Source organism: Peromyscus maniculatus, chromosome 23, assembly GCF_049852395.1.
Source record: "Peromyscus maniculatus bairdii isolate BWxNUB_F1_BW_parent chromosome 23, HU_Pman_BW_mat_3.1, whole genome shotgun sequence".
Classification (NCBI taxonomy): Eukaryota; Metazoa; Chordata; class Mammalia; order Rodentia; family Cricetidae; genus Peromyscus; species Peromyscus maniculatus.
The window spans coordinates 11,787,739-11,804,177 of record NC_134874.1 but is presented as its reverse complement, the minus strand read 5'-3'; the positions used below and the strand labels follow the sequence as shown (position 1 = coordinate 11,804,177).

The 16,439-nt window shown below is 57.4% G+C and overlaps 1 protein-coding gene across 1 annotated transcript in view; it reads right to left on the bottom strand.

Moving 5' to 3' along the window:
* Positions 1–6,214: 6,214 nt before the first annotated feature.
* Rbm19 (RNA binding motif protein 19) overlaps positions 6,215–16,439 on the bottom strand; it is an 86,752-nt gene continuing 76,527 nt past the window's right edge. The window contains exon 24 of the mRNA XM_006970795.4: positions 6,215–7,473. Within this exon, the coding sequence (XP_006970857.2) occupies positions 7,373–7,473 (101 nt within the window). The 3' untranslated portion in view covers positions 6,215–7,372. The remainder of the gene's footprint in view (positions 7,474–16,439) is intronic.

The window sequence follows — 16,439 nt, the reverse complement described above, 5'->3', positions numbered from 1 at the left end:
CAGCAGAAGGCAGTGGGGGGCCCCTGAGACGGCAGGGGCAAGAAGACACCATCTTTGTCCTACAAAGGGCTCACAGCCAGATGATGGGGTCCCCAGACCATGGTGTGGCGAGGGGTCAGGTGAGGTGGTCGGGGCCAGTGAACACTGCTCTGAAGTGGTGTCTACATGTGAATGGCAGACGGGCTGCAACTGGGGAAGGGTGGGGGTGAACAGGAGAGCCACAGAGTGGGTCTGGTTCCAGGGCAGTGCTCAAGGAGAGACATAGGCAAAAGGTGCTCTAAAATGTGTGGGAGACTGAGGGCACTCGTGACCTCAATGTTCGTGTCTTTCCTCCCCCATATCCACGCCCGCCTGTGGACACAGCCCTTTCCACTGACTCTGAAATCTTTTCTTTTTGAAGTAATGCTGGAGATTGAACCTAGAGCCCTGTGCATTTGAGGCAAGCACTCTGCCGCTGAGTCCTCTCCCCGGGCCCCTCCTGCTGACTCTGGGTCTTCCCCTGGGACTTATGGGCAACAGCATACTCGACCCGAGAGGTTTTAAAGCAAGCTCTTGCGTTCTGACTTCCCCCTGGCTGGCCTGCTGGAGGGACCGGGTCACCCCGAGTCAGCTCAGACAAGCAATGAGCCTGACATGGGGAAGAGGCCAGGCAAGATCTGCAGCGCCAGCTGACGAACCCGCAGCCAAAGGCAGAGGCACGTAAGATGAACCTGAGATAAGGACAGGCCACCGCAGCCCTCCACTACATGCTGTGTCTTGAGCCACTGGGCTTGGTGATCTCTATGCACTTTCGTGGCAGTGGCTAAGTGGTTCAGGAAGGGGCGCGGAGCTGATGTCGTCGGGGATTCATAGGGGACTAGACTTCTCTAGAAAAAGCTCTTGTTATGCATCCTCCATGTCAACTTGGCAGGATTTGGACTCTCATGGGAGACACACATTTGGGTGTTTCTGGTGTAGGTTGAGGTGTAGCTGAGGTTCAACACCCTCTGACCCCGGCCAAGGCTCGCCACCTGTGTGAGCCTCAGTTTCCTCATCCATCAAGTGGGGCCACAGCCTCATCTCTTCAGGTTGCTGTGAAGGCCACTTGGTTTGTAAAGCCTGGCCCAGATATGGTGACCTGAAGGTGGTCTTGCCATTAATTGAACAGCCCCATGCCCACGGAACACCTACCTTCCTTCCTCTGAGGAACTATTCTGGGAAGCTGGGAAACATCCAGCCAACCGTGAGGTGGGACCCGAGAGGAATGTTCATCACAAGTGGCTTGGCTCATCTCTCCAGCCTCAGTTTCCCCTCATGTGACAGTTCCCGCCTATGATTCCGGTGAGTCACTCTGTGCACTGCAGATGTCCAGGGAGGTGGTGATTCCAGCCGGAGTTGTGGGAAAGGGAGGACTCTCGAGTGCTCCCAGGAGGAGGCAGGAGCTGCCGCTGTGTGGATCTGCACAGATGGATGTGTTTGTTGTTGGTTCGAGCCTAGGGCAGGGGTGCCACGGCCCGAGCGGATCACTGTCAGGAAGGCTGCGATTAAGGGGAAGTGGGGTCTATTGAGGAAGCCAGAGGCAAAGGCATCCTGGGTGCCTGGCGATGCTATAATGAACTTGTAGGTCCTTTTATTTTGTCACTCGTGGGGACGACCTCAGCCCAGGGCTTCTAGGAAGTGGGGGGAGCCTGCCAGGTGTGCAGGATGAGAACACTGTCTTTGCACTGGGCAGTGGGATAACAACAGAAGAGGTTTTTATAGTGCGTGTGTGTTGGGGACCTTTTCCCAGCTCTCGGCATGTCACGACTTACGAGTCTGTACTGGCTAATTTTATGTCACTGTGACACAAGCTAGAGTCATCTGAGAGGTGGGGAACCCCAACAGAGAAAATGCCTCCGTTTGATAGGGCGGTAGGCAAGCCCATAGAGCATTTTCTTAATTAGTGATTGATGGGGGAGGAGGGCCCAGCCCATGGTGGGTGGGGACCACTCCTGAGCTGGTGGTCCTGGGTTCTATAAGAAAGCAAGCTGAGCAAGCCATGATGAGCAAGCCAGTAAGCAGCACCCCTCCATGACCTCTCCAACAGCCCCTGCCTCCAGGTTCCTGCCCCGTGACTTCCTTTGATGACGAACGACATGGAAATATAGGCCAAGTAGACCCTTTCCTCCAAGTTGACCTTGGTCATGGAATTTCATTGCAGCAACAGAAACCACTAAGATGGCATCCCATCCACCTGTGTCTGTCCTGCTATTGCCTGGAAGGACACTGAGACACCAGGAAACCAATCAGTACCAAGTCATAGACTCTGTATGTGATAGAGCTGAGACTCAGCTCTGGTGGTCTATGCTGGTGACTAGGCAAGAGTGGCCATAAAATCGGTCATGATGACTCATCTCTACTATAGCAATCTGTGTAGATGATGCGTGGTCTCAGCTGGCACGGTGATGTTTGCATAAAACTTTATGTGAACACAGTGTCTGGATTTGGCCCTTAGACTGACATTGTTTTTATTTAAAATAATGCCATATTTATTTAATAATTTTGCATGTACTGTAGGGTGGGCAGTGCCATGTTATGAATGCCACAGGACGTGTGTGTGAAGGTCGGAAGGCAAGTTGTGGGGCTTAGTTCCTGCTGTCTATCATGTGGGTCTCAGGAATTGAACTCAGATTGTCAGGCTTCGAGGCAAACACCTTTACCTAATGAGCTGTCTCGCTGGCCCCTCGTTAGTATTCTGGAGATCTTGGAAAAACCTGTGGATCTGTTGTGGCAACTGCCTGAGAATGAATTATGAATTGAAAACTGAAGGAAGTGTGGACTCTTGATGTCTTCCCCTTGCCTCGAGCCCACACTTCCTGTTTCTGGGCCTGGTTTCAGTTTGGTCTTTTCCCAACCATGGAGGTGCCGGGGGCGCGGGAGATGGCTCTACAACCCAGCTTTGGGCTCAGCAGCTCTCACTGTTTGGTTTCTGCACAAGACTTTCATTTGAGCCGGGCGGTGGTGGCACGCACCTTTAATCCCAGCACTTGGGAGGCAGAGGCAGGCAGATCTCTGAGATCGAGGCCAGCCTGGTCTACAGAGCAAGTTCCAGGGCAGCCAGGGCTACACAGAGAAACCCGGTCTCAAAAAAAACAAAACAAAAGACTTTTATTTGAAGGGGGAGTTGGTTGGCCAAGAGAGCCACAATACTTGATGTGGCTTTGATGCGAACTTGAGGGGTTGGGGTGTGGCTCAGTGGTAAAGCACCTGCCAAGCAAGTATGAGGTCTCAGGTTTGATATCTAGCACCCCCAAACGTACCACCGTAAACAGAATGACAATCAACTAAATACCACCACCCCACAAAGAACCCCAGGACAAAAGGCATCTGATACTTGTGAGCCACCACAGGACAGGACCTTGGGCTGTACCTCCTGTTCGCTGACACGTTCTGAGGCCTCTCTGCTTCTTCATGGTGTCCATGGTCACCTCTACCTCCAGCTACTGAAAACCCAGCCCATGGGTCCCTGGAGGCCTGCCCACTAACCACTCTCTCCCACTTCCTTCCCGGATCATTGGCAGAGCCGTGACCTTCCAGAGTCACATGGCTGCAGAGCGTGTTGGTCCCCCAGCTCTCATTGGTCCAGCCTCTGCCACCTCCTCCTGGGCTCCCTTCTGCAGTCACTGCAGGTTAGTTACTACTAGATGGAGCCTACTCTGCTCCCTCGAGTCTGGGTCTTAGGGCTCTGTCTGGATGGTGACCCTGAAGCCTGCCTGATTCCAATCCGTGATGGAGCTGGCGTCAACCCTCTGTGCAGCATTGGTACCTTGGGGGGATGTCACCCACCTCTAGGAGGTTCTGAGAGAGAAACCGGGGACCTCTCCTCTCCACTTCAAACACTAAGTCCCAAGGGCTCCTGCTTTGACCGGAGCAAGGCGTGGGCACGGGGACCTGTACTTGGAGGCTGGGGTGGGTGGGCGGGTGGGGTCACAACAGCCCAGGAGTACAGGACTAGCCTGGACAATAAAGAGGAACACAGTGTCATAAGCTCTGGTGGGGCTGATGTGTCCCGAAGGGGGTGGGAAACGTGGGGGGGGGCAGTTGAAGGTGCTCATGTCAATGGGACCCCTGGCAGCAGGGGTGAATATATTACCAGGAAGCAAGCATCCCAATAGGCTTTAAAAGGCGTTTCTGCAGGGGTGGCGGTGGTGATGGGGGATGCCTAGCTACTCCTGGTGAGACAGAGAGAGGGAACAGGCAGACAGAACCCTGGAGGCTTCATTCCCAGGACCCGAGCGCGGGCTCCATTTCCTCCAGGCCTTACCAAAGGGTTAAAGTCATTTTCATTAAAATTTAAATTCCAGCAGGCGCTCTCTCCCGCCCCCTTCCCCGTCCTTTGAACGTTTTTGACTGGCAACCATTTCATATTTCAATCTCGGCAGAACAAATTGAATTAGATGTTGAGCCCGAGCTCGGCTCTGTTGGGCAAAGCCTGAGTGCGCAGCCCCAGCTGATCCTGCCCCGGCTATCCTGAGCAGCAGCGGCGGCCTGTGGACTGTGGGGAGCGTGGATCCCCTGCATCAGGACAGGGGGGTGGCCGAGGTGAGGGGACACGTGGGGGATGGGCTGTCTGGCACCTGATGGGAGCATCTCTTAAATTACTTTTTTTTTTTTTTTTTTTTTTGGTTTTTCGAGACAGGGTTTCTCTGTGTAGCTTTGCGCCTTTCCTGGAACTCGCTTGGTAGCCCAGGCTGGCCTCGAACTCACAGAGATCCGCCTGCCTCTGCCTCCCGAGTGCTGGGATTAAAGGCGTGCACCACCACCGCCCGGCAAATTACTTATTTTTATTAATGTGTATCTGTGTCTCTTTTTATGTGCCACGTGAGTACAAGGGCCCGCGGAAGCCGGAAGAGGGCACCGGATCCTCCGCAGCTGCAGCTGTAGGCACTTATGAGTGTGGCTCATTTCGGGTGGCTGCTGGGAATCGAACTTGAGTCCCCTGGAAGAGCCGCACACTCTTTTAACTGCTGAACCATCTCTCTAGCACCCTGTGTGTGTGCACCTCAAGGCTTGGGACAGCCTCTGGAGTCCACCCAGCAAGGAATGCCATGTCTCAAGAGAGACACGGAGGCACCTGGGTTTGTCCTCAGGTCTAGGATGGGTTTGATGACTGATGCATGAATGTGGGTCAGGTACTGTTGACTCTTCTCTCCAGCTTCTGGCATGTCCCCATCCGCTATAGGATGGCTGTTTTGATGTCTGTCCCCTACTGGAATGCAACAACATGCTGGCGCCCTTCAGAGCCAGGGTGCTGGTGTCGGAACCTGTGCTCAGGGCAGCGGCATGCTCCATCTCAGAACTCCACGCTGGCCCAGGAATCCCAGCTGGGCTCTTGGAAGGACTCTAAGGCCTAGGGACAGACAGCAACATGAGGGTATTCATGTCCCAGCCACCACAGCCTGACTCTGCGTGAAGAACCACAGTGTGGGGGATGAGTCTGGTCTCCTGCCCCTTGGCTGCTGACCAGAAACCATCTCCTCCAGGCCCTTGCTGGACCCCCAGACTCCTATCTGGTGAGGCTCAGTGAGGTCCCAGGCTTGTTCCACTCACCTCTTCTGGGATCTCCAGCTGTGCGGGGCACTGGCCTTCCACAAGCTCGTGTGTGTGTGTGTGTGTGTGTGTGTGTGTGTGTGTGTGTGTGTGTGTGTGTGTGTTCACTGTGTCTTCCTTAATGCTGTCCACCATTTTTTTCCCCCCTTTGGAACTCGGGTCTCTTACTCAACCTGGAGTTCACTGATTGGCCAGGCTGGCTGTCCATCAAGCCCTAACGACCCGCCTGTCTCTAGCCCATAAAATCAGGGATGACACCTTGTCTGGCTTCTGCATGGGTGCTGGGCACCTGAACTCAGGAGGCTGGAGGACTCAAAAGTTGCCTGCTGAGCTCCAGGACTCAGAGGGTCACTGTCACAGAGGCCGGGCTGGCCAAGCATAGGTGCCCAGGTCCCTGTGGACCCTGTTTTGGGAAGTTTATGCTGGTGGTGACAGAGACTGCAGCTTTCTGCCCTAGGCTATCTGTCACATGTGGGCACACCTTCAATGGTGGGGCAGGGACAATTCCCAGCCTGTCTTTTAATGACCCATAGCGACATGGGCCGTGGTTCCTGATGGTCCAGCCTTGGCGTGGCAAGCATCAATGTGACCCCTCTGCGCAGCACCAGTGGTGGAGGCTGGCGCAGGGTGACATCTGAGATGTGTGGTAGAGGGGGCCGAGCCACTCTAGGCTCTGACTTTTATTGCTGAATTCTCAGTGCCCTCGGACTGTAACAAAGTGCCCGTCCCACCCACAGGGTGAGGTCCCAGCTTTGGCACAGGCCACTCTGAAAAGCAGGATCTCATTTCCCCCCAAACCGCACAGGCCGAGATTCTCACAAAAGTCGGAAGGCCTGGCGCCCTGGCTCAGAGTCCAGCCCAGCACCCACAGCCCGTGGTGAGGACAGCTCAGAAGCGGGATGAGAGTCTTCTCAGGTCTTCCTGGGTTGGATGGCTGAACACGGTGTGGCTGGCCGAGGCCACCATGCCAGTCACCTGCACTGAACTCAAAATGATGTGGGTCTTCAGCTGCACGCTCGGATGTGGTGGTGCTGGGGCTGGACAGGGGTTAAAGGGCCGTGGCTCCGGCCCCCCGATTGATGCCATGTCCTCCTCTGGCTGTTGGCGCATCGACATTCATGGAGAGGCTGTACTAGGGTACCCGGCCAACGATGAGCTTGCGATGCCTCTGGCTCGGGGTGAGGCCTTGACAGAGCTCCCAGGGCCTCCGCCTTGAGATGCTGTGGTGACGGCACACAGTTCAGCCTGCGAACCTGGCATCCGGGCTAGGAATGTGATGCTTCAGGAGGTCTGGGAAGGGCCCTAGGTGATGAGCTGGAGTCCCTAGCTCCATCTTCGGCCAGCAAGTCCTGCAGAGGGCGAGACGGCTGCAGGAGCCTGGCTGGTTGGGGCCTGGGCGGCTGGTGAACGGGGCTGAGCTGCCAGTCCCCTCCCAGACAGGAGCTTTGCTCCTTCCACAGGCTCTACGCCGGCTGTGTGTACACCGTCATCCATCCCAGAGCCTCTGCTCCTCGGGGACAAGGAGCCGGGTGTGTGTGGGGAGAGCACCATCTCAGAGGAGGATGCCAGGTCGGTGTCCCCATAAGGAGCCACCTCACGTGGGTTACCCAGTGCAGGTGCCCGGGCAGCAGCCGCTGAACACGACACCGGTGAGGAGTTTGCAGAGCTGATGTTCTCGTACCCAGGTACAGGCTTTTGTCTCCCTTGACCCTGACCCGAGAGAGACCGACTGCCGAGCCCTGCCTGGCCCCAGGGCCCCGGAGCCACACACCCTGGTGGTGCCACACACCCTGGCGGCGCTAGCTCACAGCTGGAGAGCTTGCTCACTGTCACCATCGTCGTCCCCATCTTCCAGCTGCTCCAGGATCCCATCCAACACCGCAGACCGCTTTTTCTTCGGGGGCTCTGTGGCAGATGGCAGAGAGGAGAGAAGGACCCAGAGAGGGTTAAACAGTGAGGGGGGAGGCAGAGGTGTGCGGGGCGGGCATAGGGAGCACACGAGTGGGGGATGGGAGAAGGACGCGAGACCAAACAGGACCCTGGTTAGTCCAGCCTCAGCCAGGCGCCTCTCTCCAGCCCCGCACTGCTGCTGGCCACCTCTGCGCCCTCTCCCATCCTCGCCACGGAGCAAAGGGCCCACTTTAGGGAGCCAGTGGCCACCTGGGAGCTGCCTCCTTCCCACCGGCCAGAGGCCTGGCCAACCCAGGCAACAGCTGGGCAGACAAGCAGGAGCCAGCTGCTTCTGTGGCAGCCAGGGACCCCGAGGGTGTGGCTGCTTGGCTGTCAGCAGCTCAAGGTTAGGTGCGCAGCTGCAGTGCCCAAGGAATCTAGAGAGGCCTGGGGACCATAACAATGAGGGTGGCTTTGCAGGAGAGGGGTTATTTGATTTGGGCTTTGATGAGTGCAGAGGAGTTTTCCGAGGAAGGGGCAAGGGCGGATTTAGACATACAGACAAGGAAAGAGGGAGGCTGGCTCTGAGCTGCCTGCACCACCAGTCAGTCGCTCTGCTAGTCTAACCGTCCATTCACTAGCGAAGGCCTAATTTATAAAGAGGCTGCCCACCCAAACCCCTGCCTTCAGGAGACTCCGACTCCTTGTGTGAAGCCTCCCGCCCCCACCCTGGGCACACTCACCCCACTTCTACGTGGCAGCAGATGTGAGCACTGTGCCTGGCTCAGACATGGATGACCTTGGCTCCCTCCTGGGGGAGGGAGTGGGTCCTGGAATCCCTTCCCCCATCTCATGTCTCCCACGCTATGGGGATGTGGACCCAGCCCACCTCCTCCACGGCGGTCCTCACACCAGTCACCCTCAAACCCACCCTATCAACTTTGCCTTTCCCTGGGGGCTCCTGCACACATGAGCTGCTGCCGCCCCCTGAGGGGGCCTGAGCCCGGCGGCCTCCCTCTGCATGTGCCATACTGCGTTCGGAATCAGCCTCAGGCCTGCAGAGCCCACGTCCTGGTCTCCCTGGCCGCAGCCTGGGCTTCCTCTTTCCCATCATGCAACAGGCCCTTCTGTGTGGGACACTGTCCCTGGCTGGGGCTCCCATGGGGCATCCAAGTGGGAGATGCGTGAACAGAGCCCGGGGCTGGGGTGGAGGCTGTGCTGTGGGGAGAGGACGGGGCGGGGGTGGGGGGGGAGGGGGGGAGAGGACACTGGCTGGGAGCCAAGGTCTGGCAGCCATGCCCATGATGGCCGACTGTGGAAAGGCGAGGAGACGGCCGGGCTCCCTGCGGTGTCCTCTTCTCCTCTGCATCTCATCCCCACTGCACAATGGCCTCAGGAAATTGAATCGTGGGCAGGTAATAGGGCTGGAAATAGACGACAACAACAGAGCAGGTTCCCAGCCTGGGCGTCTGACACCCCTCCCGCTGAACCAGAGGCAACCAGAGAGACTGCTGAACCAATGCCAGAGTCCACCTCCTGCTCTGCCGCCCCTCCGCCGTGCCCTGTCCCTGGGGGAAGCCGAAGCTGTCATCCTGTTGGCGAGTGGTCCACGGGAGCTGGTCATCCAATTCCGGATCCCGGTCCCCATTCCTCTCACCCCAGGGCCTTTGCACTGCCATGACCTGTCTAGGACGCTCTTCTGAACTGCTCAGGGGCCTCGGATCTGAGGTGAAGCTTCCCTGGCCCCCCACAGCACCCACATGACCTTCCGGCTTCACTGCTGTTTGTATCTCTTGCTGGGGCTGTCCTGGTACCTGGCAGCCCTCAGTAAATGTCTGCTGAGTGACGGACGGACTGAAGATGGCCAGGGGACGGTAGGGGATGGCAGGGATCAGGCTATGGCATGAGGGGCAGAAGGAAGGATGTACGAGGCCAAGAACGCTTTCCGTGAATTTTTTTCCCACCGACTTCTCTCACACTACAGAGACCTGGGCAACTCTTGCTTCTGGAGGCACGGTCAGAATCCAGCTGACTCCGGGGGCCTCTGAACAGTTCCCTGCTAACAGTCCTAGGGCAGCGAGCCTTGGGGACAGCTTCATGGCACCCACTGCCCTTAGCCTGGGCTCAGGGCACCAGAAAGACCGAGTCTCTAACTCGCCCAGGGCTCTGTCCTTTCTGAATAGCTGCTCTCTCAAGCACTCAGGTGCAGGGAACATCTTGCCTGGGGCTATTCCTAGCCATCAAGTCTCCTACTGGGCAGTGGTTGTTCCACGCTCTGCCTCTAGGGAGCAATGGGCTGTTTGTGACGTGCGACCCTCACCCCCACAGCCCCTGGAGCCCATGGGCGCTCCTTTTGCTCACTGGCACTAATCACACTTGGGAAAGCCCTGCGTATGTGCCACTCTGCTCACACTCAGACTTCTAGGGAGGTGGAGGTGGCAGTTTAAGACCAGGTTCCTTCTAGAGGTCTCAGAGTCCCCACAACAGAGAACCAGCCTCCACAAAGGCCTGGCCTCTCCCTAGGAAGTGACTGTGACCTCAGCGTCTGGTGACACTCTGCTTGGCCCAGTGTGAATGATGGACCAGCTGCCACCTGCAGAGCCAGTAAGAGGAGCCCAGGGCTTGGGGACCAACCAGCCACTCCTTCAGCTGCGGGTTAGAAAACGAGTTGTCCAGGGAGGTGCTGGGGGCCTGGGACACAGGGACCAGGCAGTGACCACAACTCTAGGCCCCCAGCCCAACAGACTCCACCATCAGCGGCCGAGTCACCCAGAGCATGTCACTGTTCTCTGCCACCTCCTGGGGCAGCCGTGAGGACGAGGGAGTCAAAAGGTGCACCTTGCTGTGGGTCTGGCTCAAGTCCACAGCCAGGGGTTGGGGTGGGAACCCCCATTCCATCCCGTAGGACGGGCACGCTGGGCCCCGCGTCTTGGCTGCCGCCACCCAGCCCCCCACTGGCCTGCCTCCACACGCAGCGCCGGCTGGACTGGCAGGAACAGCTGTGGAAACCCCACTTCCCCACACTGGAAGCCTCGGTGGGTCCTCACCAAACAAACACAAAGCAGAACCCGGGGAAGGTGTGAAATAAATAAACGAAACAAGCCGTGCATTTTCTTGCCACGGCGCAGCTGCGCCTGAAGATAAACAACATGTGACTGTCACCAGACATCAATACCGAGAAATGAACTTGACAAAAAGCTCGGCCGGCCCCCAACAGCCCCCCAGCCCTGCCCCCTCCCCCCAACCTCCAAACACCACTTCTGCATTTCTCCAGTTCCCACCTAATGGTTTTATTTTTCAATTAATTCCTTGACAGAATGCCAGCCTGCATCTCTCCCTTCCCTGGCTGGCAATGTCGCCTGCGTGGAAGGCGGCGCGCGGGCGGGCGGGGGCCTGTGGGAGGACAAGAGAAAGCGCTTCATGGGAGGAGAGGCAGGCTGGGGATGAGAGCGCGGCTGTCAGGGAGAAAGGATGCTGCAAGGGGCCTGTGAAGAAGAGGCAAGACGGAGAGAGCCCAGGATGGGAAGCCCAGGATGGGAAGCCAGCAGGCCGGTTGCGGTCCCTGTCTGGGCTCAGTTACTGAATGAAGACAAAGCTGCTTAGGAGCACAGTTTCTAAGCTGCTGGCCATGCCTGGAACCCCAGCACCAGGGAGGCTGGCACAGGAAGATGGCCTGAACCTGGTGGTGTGAGGCCAGCCTGCATAACGGAGAGATCCCATTTCAAAGTGCAAAAAGTGACTAGCCACAAGGCATTCAAGACTTTGCCTAGCACAAGGATGAACACTCAGTTGCCTGAAGGCATGAGCCAAGATGGACAAGAAGTGATAAATATAGTATCAAGTGTTTATGGCACCTAGCACCTGGCAATCACCGGGTCTGGGCTGCCAAGGGAAAGCTGGTAGACAGGCAGGGATGGGGCTCTAGGCACCCGTGGGCTTGCTGCAGCAGGCCGAGCGTGGATCTTTCCTCTAGAAATCCCACAAGCTGAGTACATGCTCCCTGGGCTCTGGGGGAAGTCCTCTGGGTACAGGCTCTCCATTATGGGGCTCAGCTCACTCTGGGGGCCTTTATCTCATACCACAGCCAAGCCCAAGGTCCCATGGACACTTGCCCTGCAGTGGATCCACCCTCTGAGGGTCTCCACATGGGAGCAGAGCCAGCCACAGGGCAACATTCACGCAGACACTGACTCAAAGCCGAAAAGACCCACCTCGAGGAGCAGGAATGTGGACCCTACTCTAGGGGGCTGTATTCAAATGGCCCCTGTGGGCACTGAAGCTTACTCATCATAGATACATCCCCACTGTTATTAGCCCAAAGTGAGGGACCTAGGTGGTGGGAGGTTGTGGTGAGGCCACAGGCTAACCTCTCTCCAAGTGGCCCATCCTGGGCATCTTCCTGGACCATGGTGGACTTATCCCAAGATAAGGAAGGGGTACACGCTAGCCTGGGGTCCTCTGTGCTTGGTCTATGTGGGTGGGGGGACCCTGTGCAGTCTGGGGAGAGCAGCAAGTGTCGAGGCAGGGAGACCTACTGCAGAGAGAGCGAGCACAGGACGAGGGAGGCTGGCGGGAGGCGCCTGCAGCCCTGCTTGGCCTGGAGGCCTCGGTCTCCATTATCTCCCTCTCTTCTTCCTGGGTCCAAGCAGAGGGGACATGGAGGGATGTGCCAGTGTAAGGGTCAGGTGGAGCCATCAGGGAGTCAGTCACACTGCATGACTGAATCCACAGGGAGCGCACGCATCACGTAAATGCACAGTGGTTCCGCAGGCCTCGCCGTGGGACGTGGGACCAGGGTGGCAAGGCTTGATTTCCTAAGAGTGGCTGGCTTGAAACTGATTTCCAGGTCAGATCTTGCAGGGGCCAAACAATGACGAATCCAATACTGTTTTGTGTTCGCGTGTCACGGGCAAGGCACCCATGGCTCAGTTAGTGGCCTCTGGTCTACGTGCTCCCCACCGCCTATCACCGGCAGCTGGGGAAGCTGTTTTCCCTGGCTTCCTCCGGTTGGGCCAAGCTGCACAGTCAGGTACACGGCCGGCCAGCGTGGACCCTCTGGTCCCCGGGCCTCCAGCCCCGCCCAGGACGGTGGCCGGGCCCTGCCTCTCCCACACCGCCCTGCGGCGCTCCCGTCAGTTTAATTCTGTGATCGATGGGAAGGAGCAGGCGAGATGGCCCAGCACAGCTGGCTTCCCCGTTAGCCCTAGCAGGGATTCGTGGGCTTGCCGGCGACGGCTGAGTGAAATGTTTGCAGAACGCACAGAACACAAGTCAATAACAATTTAGTGGGATTGGGAGCAGGTCCCTTCCTCGCACGGACAGCCGCTCCCAGGGGAGGGCGGCCGAGTGTACAGGATATTGTCAAATCACTTGGAGTGGGAGGATCTGGTGTGTGGGGGGTGAGAGGGAGGCAGGGGGTGTGGTCGGGTGACACCTGCCCCAGCTGGTCCCAAGGACCTGCAGGCTCCCAGTGCACCTTGATGGGGAGATGAGGTTGCTGTCTAGAGGCCCCTCCGCATCCCCTAATCATCTGCATCCTGGCCAGGAGCTGCCTGGACCCACAGGGTCCCATTCCGTTCACCAGCTGTGGCAATCAGAGGTGAGCGAGAAAGAGTCCTGGTGGCTGGCTCCCTGACCTCCCCTGGCACGAGACACACATGCTACCAGGAGCCAGGATGAAAGCCCTCTTGTTCATGCCATGCCCTCCCGGGACCCTCAGTGACAGTCCGGGGTGTCCAGAGAAAGGGCTGACACAACCAGGTCTTATGAAGAGTGGGAGGGGCCCAGATGAAGGGCTGAGATGTGGAGCTTACACAAAACCCCCATCTCCAGGGAGCTGAAGGAAGCGAGACCAGGGGATATTTTGAATAATAAATTCTGTGACTCCACATACTTGCTTGAACTTTCTGCCTGTGATTTTGAAAGCCTGATGATTATGTCTTCACGGCTAAGATCAAGGAGGCCCATTTGCAGGGGCTGATGGGGGGATAAGGGGCTCTCGTGGTCCCTGGTCTTTTGAAAGCGTGCCATTCTGATGATGATGGAGGTGTGGAATGGGGGTTTGTGGGAATGGTGGCAGGCTTTAAATATCATCTGTATGCTGATAACTTCAAATTTATATCACAACTCAGCCTTGGCCCCTGAGCTCCGAACTCATCCATCTATGTGCCGATATCATATCCCTCGGACATTCTGGCTGACGTCAGACAAATGGCCTCCTGCCTCTGTACCGGCCCTTGGCTTCCCAGGTTTGCTGACCGCCGAGGCGCCACCCTTGACTTCTCTGTCTTCTCTGTGTAAACCTAGCCAGCTCTCCCTTCTCCCTGAACAACCAGTCTCCCAGCTGCTCTCCACCTGCAGCCTTTGGCTGTGGCCCTGGCCACCATTTTTGGATGACCACAATGTGCTTGCTCCTCAGCGCTGCTTCCGGCGCTACCCACTGTACCCCACGCAGCAGCAGTGGGGTAGCCTGATGAGGTTAGTTTGACGGTCGCCTTCCCCTCCGGTCTTCCAGGGCTTCCTTCTCCTGTCTGTTCTCCACTCTCCACCCTGGAGCTCCAGCCCTGAACACACTTCTGCCCCAGGGCCTTTGCACCCGTGGCTCCCGGGGCCTGGACTGTTTCTCCCCTAGGTCTCTGGCTGGCTGCTCCCTTGCAATCACACAGGAACGCTGATCCCGTGGAAGGCTTTCTCTAGCTGCCACATTAGACGCACCCCTCCCCTTGAGGTCCGCCATACCATCCACTCTAATTTTCTTCAGAAAACCGCCAGAACTCCAATCCTTCTATTTGCTGGTAACCATCCCTCCCTAGGACTCAAACGCCACCTCCGTGAGGGAATGAAGCGAGAGATGAAGCCACATGCCTTTCCTCCCAGGAAAGCTTACATTGAGGTTGCTGGCTAGGGTGTGTGTGCATACCACTTGGGACTCAGGAACTGTGGGGAATGTAGGGTGGGAGGAAACGCTCTGTGCTTTTAGGAAAGTCAACAGACCTCTCTGGGCCCGTCTGCACTAGTAACACGGGAAGTGTCTCTCTCTGAGTGTGTTAGGCTGAAGTGCCACCGGGTTTTTAAACTGTGTGCAAAACTGCATGAGTGTTGAGGCCGCACAAAAGCCCCTAGCAAAGCTCTCTGGCTTCCTGTGGCTGACCTCATCTTTCAGAAGCGGTGTCTCTGCAGATGCATGGGGCTTGAGGAACAAGGTGAGAAAATCAGGCTCCCAACAGGGCCCTGTCTGCATGTTTCAAGTCTAAATAACCCCGGGCTGGGGTCACCGGCTGGCTGTGCAGAGCCGGGGTGCCCACCCCTAACGTGGAGGTGGCTGCAATCAGCACCACGTGGGGCCCGGCCCATGCTAGATGCTCAGCTAACATCAGCCACACCCACGACTGGTTTTTATCGGGGCTCATTCGTCTGCTCTGTGGACAGTCACGAAGCCAGCTTTATGCTCGGTGCAAGGTAAGTCAGGACACGGGGAGGGGGCTGTGTCCCCTGGAGGACACAGGCAGGGGGAGGCGGGAGAGGGTCAAGGCACCGAGGAAAAATGGCATGGGGAGGAACACGGCATGTCTGGACTGAGGCCTGGTGGTGGGCTGATGGGACGGGGGTCTGGGGGCTCTGCCCCTGCCCTGTGACGGAGGAGGCTGGCTCAGAGAGCCAGGCTAGTGGCTGACGGGCCAGGTCTATCCCCATCTGTGCCCAGGGGCTCTTGTTGTGAGCGCGCACTTCCTATCTGCATTCCGCGCTGGCCAGCGCCGCCGGGCCCAGTGGGCAGGGGATAAGGCAGGGGTGGGGGCGAGTGGAGAGAATGCGCCACCGCCAGCCACTTGCCATGCCGCTCATGCCTGCGTGCCTGCTCTGGAGGTGAGAGTTGCAGCCGCTAACCACAGCCCATCAAAGCCTCCCCAGCTGGAATAAGACAACAGAGGGAAGCCGAGCCGTGCTCCCGGCCAAATAAAAGCCCATGTGCCAGGCCTCCCTGGCTGTGAGCGCTTAAGCCGGGGCTGGGCGGCGGATGGCTTCCAGGCCATTTTATTCTGTCGCCTGTGCTCGTGGTGACCGTGGCCTGCCAAGCCCTGAAAGCTTCGCGATGCCGCAACCCTGCTGGTTTCTAACATGCTCAGGAAGAAAGGACACAGCCAGGGGCAGGCTTTCTTCTTTCGTCCCCCCTTGTGCCCTCTTTTCACATCCCGCATGCCAGGCAGAGAAGAATAACACTTCACCTACCACAGGGCCCGGGGCTGGAGATCGGAGATCTGACTCCTGACCAGGGAGGGGTTGGGAGGCAGAGAGCAGGGGGAGGACAGGAGCTGGGGGGGTGGGAGTGGGGAAAGGAGCAGATTGGGATAGTCCAGGAGAGAGAGAGAGAGAGAGAGAGAGAGAGAGAGAGGGAGAGAGAGAGAGAGAGAGAGAGAGAGAGAGAGAGTGTGTGTGTGTGTGTGTATTTGTGAGTGTGTGTGTATGTGTATGTGTGTGTATGTGTGAGTGTGTCTATATGTGTGTCTCTCTATGTGTGTGTACGTGTATGTGTGAGTGTGTCTGTGTGTGTATGTGAGTATGTGTGTGTGTGTGTGTGTGTGTATGTGTGTGTGTGTGTATGTCTCTATGTGTGTGTACGTGTATGTGTGTGTATATGTGTATATGTGTGAGTGTGTGTGTGTGTGTGTGTGTGTGTGTGTGTATGTGTGTGTGTGTGTGTGTGTGTGTGTGTGTGTGTGTGTAGAGTGCGAGAGGACAGGAGAGGGGAAATCAAGTAGGGAACCAAGGGGAGGACAGTAGCCCCCCTCCCCGCATGGCACCTCCCTCAGGGTGACTCTTCCCAGCCAGGTCCAGAGGCCCGGCCTGTGTTGTTAGCTTGCCAGGTGCCTCCCAAGCACCAGTTAGCAGGGGGCACTGCAGTGCTCTGCCGTCACCCAGGGACAGAGGAGCGCGAGGAGTGTCCCATGGGACGGACGGGGGGTGGGGTGTTAAAGCAAACCTCC